Genomic DNA, 7,187 nt, shown 5'->3' on the forward strand with positions numbered 1-7,187 from the left:
ATTAAGAGATATTAGAGATGGCAAAAAACTCTCCAATCTGTCATGTAACACCCTAGACAAGACCTTGTTAATGAAGTTGCTCAAACTAATAGGTCTTAAGTTAGAGAAGGTCTTAACTCTAGGTTTCTTGGGTAGCAACAATAGATTGGTGTGAGTGGTGGATTTAGGCAATGCAGCTCCTTCATAGAAATGTAGCACCATGTTGTGTATATCAACACCAATACATCCCAGCATGTTTGATAAAACAAGCCAGTGAATCAATCAGGACCACTAGCACTCTCCCCCCTAAGCTCAAAAACTGCTGCCCTTACTTCTTCAATTGTTGGCAATCTGCTAAGTTCCAAATTTTGATCCATAGTGACCATTGAAGGTACATTATTGAGCAAGGAAAATTCAGAAGCATCACCTTCATTTGTGAACTGTTTTTGATAGAAGTCCACTGCAGCTGTAGCCAATTGCTCCTGGTCTTCAATCCATACCCCACTGCCACTTTTGATCCTCTTCAGTAGCAATTTCTTTCTCTTTCCATTGACATGATTGTGAAAGAAACTTGTATTCCTATCTCCTTCAGCAAACCAAGTCATCCCAGCTTTTTGCTTCCAATACTGCTCCTCAATACTCAAGTATTTCTTCAATTCAGATTGAGCCTTTTGAAGCACAATCCTATTATCAGTTGTAGGCTCTTCTTCAAACAACATCTCCTCCACCCTAACAATGTCCTCCAAAATAGCCAATTGCTTGAAGATACCACCAAATGTTTCCCTACTCCATTTTGAAAGTGTTTCCTTCACCCTCTTGATATTCTGCTTGAACATCAAATACGGATCCCTTATGAAATCAGCTTCCCAATTCTGCCTCACCACATCCATAAATATAGCATGCTTTGTCCAAAAGTTCAAGAACCTGAAAGGCTTGACAAATTTGGTTGTCTGCACCCTACATGACATTAGCAATGGTGCATGATCTGATATAGTTCTGATTAGATGCTCAACTTCAATAGTTGGCAACATGTTCTAAAATGGCAAATTCACAAAAATCCTATCCAATATCTTGAATATACACTCAGCATTGGATCTCCCATTCCACCATGTAAATGGACTTCCTTTGTACCCTTGCTCAAACAAACCACAAGAGTTTACACAAAATGCAAAATCCTCATATTCAGGAGGGTGTACTGGAAGTCCCCCTATTTTCTCATCTTCATGCAATACCACATTGAAATCCCCTCCTACCAACCATGGTAATTCCATATCACTTGCTAAGTAATACAAGTGATCCCACAATTCCAACCTCTCCATTGCTGAACATTTTGCATAAACAAATGTCATCATCATGTGCTGCCCCAGGTCATGGTGAAACACTCTCACAGTCACATGTTGCTCAGTATCCTCCACTAATTCCCATTCCACCACTGCATCAAAGAACAGCCATATTTGCCCATTAATATTTGCATAAGTAGTCTCCATATTCAACCTCCTTTTATATCTATCAATGAGTCCCTTCTTTTGAAAAGGCTCCATCAATGCAACTACACACAAATTATGCTCCCTATTCATGTTGATCACCCTAGAAAATGCTTGTTGTGTATTCACAGACCTTATGTTCCATATTAATGTTTTTGTCATCATTATTTAGATAGAGAAGCTGCCCTCCTAGACATTATTGTTGAAGGTTGTGGTGAATCTTTACTCTAATTCTTCTTAGTTTTCTTACCTCCTTTAGCACTAGCTGTGGGTGATAAATCCCCTTCCCTAGCCAATTGTTTGAAGTTTTGTGCAGTTGATTCATCATCTCCTTCATCCTCTATTGGATTTTGTCTCAATAAGTCTTCATTAATTGGTGTCACATTGTGTGTAACTAAATCATGTAAATGTTGTAGAGGAGTCTTAAGTGTAACATTAAGATGTAGCTGCATAATTTGATCAGTGCCAGATTCCATAGGCACTTCCTTTATTTCCCCATATGCTCTTGGAACAACTTCCCGCTCATCAGCCCATTCAAATTCCTTGAATTGTAGCTCATAGACACTGCCTAGCCCAGGAGTTACTATGGTGATCTTCACATTAACATCTCCATCAACTTTGTTCTCCGATGCATACATTGGAACACCATCTACATAGGCCTCTCCAGTTGCACTAAGGTTGGGGTTTACTGTAGCTGCCTCATCAGGAGAACCTGGCTTTAAGCCTGGCGTCGCCAGCCTAACACTTGGGGAGCCTGGCTTTAGGCCTGGCGTCGCCAGCCTAACGTCTGGTGAGCCTGGCTTTAGGTCTGTCATCGCCAGCCTAATGCCTGGGGAGCCTGGCTTTAGGCCTGGCGTTGCCAGCCTAACGCCTGGTGAGCCTGGATTTAGGCCTGGCGTCGCCAGCCTATCGCCAAGTGAGCTTGGCTTGCTGTCCTTCTTCACCTTGTCTTCTGTTGTCTTTGTTGTGCCCAGCTGATCATCCTTAACCTCAACTGCATCATTCCATAAGACCTTTGTAGAGTTTACCTCATCAAGATCCTCAATCTGCCCAGAATCTTTAAATGTTTGAGATGGAATCTCATGACAAGATTGTTTTGTGGTCACATTGAGTTGTTTTAGCTCCTCATTGCTAGTCCCAAACCTTCTATGAACCCAGTCGATTGTGGATTCCTTATTAGCCCTTTTATCAGTACGTTGATCACTAGGAACACTAGAAATCATCTTTAGGAACTGAAGACTGAATCCCAGAAGGAATAGGGTTACCATTATGCTCATTTTCCACCACCTTCTCGACGGCTTCCTTCTTCACACGCTTATGTTCCTGTTGAGTATTGACTTCTTTTTCTTTCTCCTGGCCCTTCTTAGCTTGTTTTTCCCCATGTTCCTTCTTCTTACCATTGTTATGATCCTCACCTTTGCCTTCAGTCATTTGTAGAGTAGGCTGATGAACTTCCTCAACCTCTAGTGCATTAAACTTGTTCTTGGTTGCAACTTCCTCAACTTTGGCCTTCCCTTTACCCTTGTCAGCTTCATTTCCTTGTTTGTTATCAACAATGTTACCCCTATTATCTCGTTGGTATTTGTTCTTCCTTGCTTGCATCCATTCCTACTTGGCATGATTAGTCGTAGGCTTACCAACCACCTTTCCACTAGTTAAGACCTTTGTTGAATTTGCAGCAGTCCCAATTGCATCAGAACTTACCAGTACTGCCTTCTCCTTGCTTTGTTCCTCAACACCTTCTTCAAATCTCTTGTGTAATGCAGGATGAATTACCCAGCATTCTACCTCACTATGCCCCTGATTTTTGCAAGGCTTGCAATATTTTGGCATATAATCATACTTAATCCTGATCCACTTGAACTCTTCTGGTCCAGATTCATCAGCTTCTTCCACAATCTTAATACGATGAGGGAACTTACTTAACAAGTTAACTTCCACCTTCACCTTAGCACAACAAGGTCTAGTCCCATTTTGAGTGGCTAGGTCTACATGTAATGGATTCCCAACTGCACGAGCTAAGGAAAATACACATTCCTTCCCAAAAATATTAGGAGGCAGTTCTGGAAAGCTAATCGAAGCTATGGCAATGGGAGTCTATTCATCAGGTATCCACCATGGATTCCATTTTGTACAACACATCTGCCACATGTCTGACTGAGCATTTAAATAAAAAGCTGGCTATGAAAGAAAATGAACATAGTCCTCCAATAAAGATAGCCTAATCAACACATGATTATCTTCAATTAAACCAACTGAACAATGGCCTTTAATCTCAAATTGAATTGGAATCACTTTACGTAATTCACTAATAACAAGCTTCACATACAAAAATTTCCCAAGAACTGCAAGTTGAAGTCCTTGTTGTACGATAGATTGCTTCACTTCTTGTTTCTTCCACTTCACAACTGGTTCTCCGTGAAGGAACTCTACTGGTTTGAATGGTAGCATAGCGAAAGTTTGCATAGGGGCGTTAATGGAAGTAGGTTTTAAAAGTTTTGAATAATCCATGGATTGGGGATTGTTGTTTGTTGTCGTAAATGATTGGGCAATGGGCTGCACTGAAGCTTGGGCAGCAGTCATCGCAGGAGGATTGGTTGAAGTGGGTGTCAAAATCTTTGAGTAATCTAGAATTTGTGGATTGATAGTTGGTGTTGTTTGTGGTTGGGCGATGTTGGAGGAGGGCAGACCAGCCGGAAAAGATGGCTGGTCGCCGGCCATCGCGGGCATTGAAGCTCAAACTCACAGCTTTCCGCGATGCTACTGTTCACTACACTGTAGGAGCGAAACAGTAGCGAAAATCACTGTTCGTGCACTGTTTGGCACTATTCACCGTACTGTTTTGCACTATAGCAGTTGTTCACGCACTATTCACCGCTAGAGTGACAGCGAAATTTTGAGAGCAAATTTCTAGAGAGAGAATTTCCTTTAGGGTTTAGGGTTTTTTTAATTAGGTAAGCCGATTTCAATTACCTTTTGAAGCCATTTTTTTTGAATTAAATAAATAATCAAAACTGACAGCGGAACAAATATGAATATACAACCTCCCAAGACTGGTTGTACTGAGTCACTGTGATGACCCAAAATGTCACCTTTAAATTTAATAAGTAATTATGTGTTTTAAGATCTCGAAAAGTACCATTTATCATTCCTCAACTTGCGTGCGCAGTCCGTATAATTTTTCGGAAAGTTTTCATGTGAAAAATGGATTAAAATATGAAATAGAGCCTTAAAACTCAACTAAGTTGACTTTGGTCAACATTTTGAGGAAACGGACTCGGATCAGTGTTTTGATAGTTCCGATAGCTCCGTATCGTGATTTGGGAGTTGGGCGTATGCACGGAATTTAATTTGGAGGTCCCTAGCTCAAGTTATGACCATTTAACGGAACTAGCAATTTAAAGGCTAAAGATTCCAAGTTTGACCATGGGGTTGACTTTTTGATATCGGAGCCGAAATCCGATTCTGGAAATTTGAACAGCTCCGTTATGTCATTTATGACTTGTGTACCAAATTTGAAGTCATTCCGGATTCATTTAATATGTTTTGGCACGAGATTTGCAAATTGAAAGTTTAAAACTCAAAGTTCGAATCGGGGTGTGAATTGTAATTTCAGTGTTGTTTGACGTGATTTTAGACCCCGAGTCAGTCCGTATTATGTTACGGGACTTGTTGGTATATTCGTACGGGGTCCCGAGTACCCCAAGTGTGATACGAATCGAAATCGAAATCGAGCCTTCCATCGCAGATGCGGGATTGGGCTGGCCTGGGTTCTTCGCAGGTGTGGCCTTTTTGAGCAGAAGTGGATGTCGCAGGTGCGACAAGAGTGTCCGCAGATGCAGAACTTCACCTGGCAGCCTGGCATCGCAAATGCGAGCTTTGTCTCGCAAATGCGGAACTTTTGTCTGCATATGTGAAAATGACAGGGCAGAACCCTTAAATTCGGAAGTCGCCATTTTTACTCAATTTTGAGTTTTATGTCTCGGATTTGTGCGATTTCCAGGGGATTTTCATGACTTTGAGTTGGGTAAGTATTCTTTAACCAAAAGTGATTATATTTCACAAATTCATGTCTATATTCATCATTTATTTTGGATTTAGATGGAAGAAATTGGAATTTTTATAAAACTTTCCAAAAACGAAAAATTAAGATTTGAAGGTCCATTTGATATCGGAATCGGACAAATTTTGTATAGTTGAACTCATATCGGAACGGGTGTTCAGATTTCGTGAGTTTTTCCAGGATTTCAGACGTGGATCCCACTGTCGAATATTTTAATGAATTTCGGATTTTTATCCGAAAAATGTGTAAATTCATATGGAATTAATTCCTATGATTAGTATTGAATATATTGAATTGTTTGTGAATAGATTTGAAGCTTTCGGAGGCAAATTTAAAAGAAAAATATGTGGTTGAATAATTGATTTGGAATTTGCAAAGCGAGGTAAGTGTCGGGGTTAATCTTGACTTGAGGGAATAGAACCCTTAAATTATTTGTTATGTGAAATGCATGTGAACGGCGTATAGGCGAGGTGACGAGGGTCTATACGTCGTCAAATTGATTGTTTGCCTACTTACTTAAAAAATCATAAATTGTTTTAATTCATTAATTAATTATTATAATAATTGTTTCTCTCCTATTCTTTGTCAAACATTAATCCGTGAATTCTTGCATTAATTGTTTCATGCTATTTGAATTATGTGTCTTAATTGTTATTTGACATTTAGCATATTAAATATTAAACTGCCGATTTTCTCCATGATTTCCATAATAATTTGCTATTTGTCATTGTTTGTTTCATAATTAAATCATAATTACTGTATGTTTGTTGTCTTATGGTTTTATATTAATTGTTGTAATTATCGGGAAAAATTTCTTCTATAAGAATTGGTAAATGAATACGTTGGAGGAGCGGGTCGCATGCCGCAACAGAATTGATTGAAATGGATATATATTGGAGGATCGGGTTGCACGCCGCAACAGACTTATTAAAAAGTTTATATTGGAGGATCGGGTTGCACGCCGCAAAAGACTTTTTATAAGTCTATATTGGAGGATCGGGTTGCACGCCGCAACAGACTTATTAAAAGGTCAATATTGGGGGATCGGATTGCACGCCGCAACAGACTTATTTAAAAGTCTATATATATACTTGATTGAAATAAATACATGACATACTTGATTAAAAGGAATATATTGGGAGAGCGAATTCCACGCTGCAACAGCATTGAATATGAATATATACGCTGCAACAGATTTGGTTGAAATAATAATGGATTATGACTGTTGAGTTGGCTTCAATTATTATAAATGAGTTACCTGATTTATTTCTATTATTTGTTGTTGTTATTAATATTGCATACAGGTTAATGTAAGTGAACCGCCTTAGCCTCGTCACTACTTCGTCGAGGTTAGGCTCAGCACTTACCAGTACATGGGGTCGGTTGTACTGATACTACACTGTGCACTTCTTGTGCAGATTTTGGAGTGGGTCCCAGCTGCGTACCATAGACTTGCTCGGATTTCAGCTACCAGAGGAGACTTGAGGTATAACTGCATGGCATCCGCAGTTCTGAAGTCCCCCGTCTATTTTAATTTAGCTGTGTGTTTATTTCCAGACAGCCTTATTTATTTAGACTTTTATTTGTACTTATTCTAGAAGCTCGTGCACTTGTGACACCAATTCTGGGATGGTATTTAGACACCGTTATTCTTATGGATT

The 7,187-nt window shown here is 39.6% G+C and overlaps 2 protein-coding genes across 2 annotated transcripts; both read right to left on the bottom strand.

Moving 5' to 3' along the window:
- Positions 1-257: 257 nt before the first annotated feature.
- Positions 258-1,010, bottom strand: LOC142177080 (uncharacterized). The gene has a single exon (XM_075245543.1). The coding sequence runs from the start codon at positions 1,008-1,010 to the stop codon at positions 258-260; it is 753 nt and encodes a 250-aa protein (XP_075101644.1).
- A 3-nt stretch (positions 1,011-1,013) lies between these two features.
- Positions 1,014-1,556, bottom strand: LOC142177081 (uncharacterized). Its single transcript, XM_075245544.1, has one exon. The coding sequence runs from the start codon at positions 1,554-1,556 to the stop codon at positions 1,014-1,016; it is 543 nt and encodes a 180-aa protein (XP_075101645.1).
- Between the last annotated feature and the right edge of the window lie 5,631 nt (positions 1,557-7,187).

Source organism: Nicotiana tabacum, chromosome 23 (assembly GCF_000715075.1).
Source record: "Nicotiana tabacum cultivar K326 chromosome 23, ASM71507v2, whole genome shotgun sequence".
Taxonomy (NCBI): Eukaryota; Viridiplantae; Streptophyta; class Magnoliopsida; order Solanales; family Solanaceae; genus Nicotiana; species Nicotiana tabacum.

Excerpts from the sequence above, each read along its gene's own strand:
- LOC142177080 (XM_075245543.1), bottom strand. The coding sequence starts at position 1,010 with ATGTTGCCAACTATTGAAGTTGAGCATCTAATCAGAACTATATCAGAT.
- LOC142177081 (XM_075245544.1), bottom strand. The coding sequence starts at position 1,556 with ATGAATAGGGAGCATAATTTGTGTGTAGTTGCATTGATGGAGCCTTTT.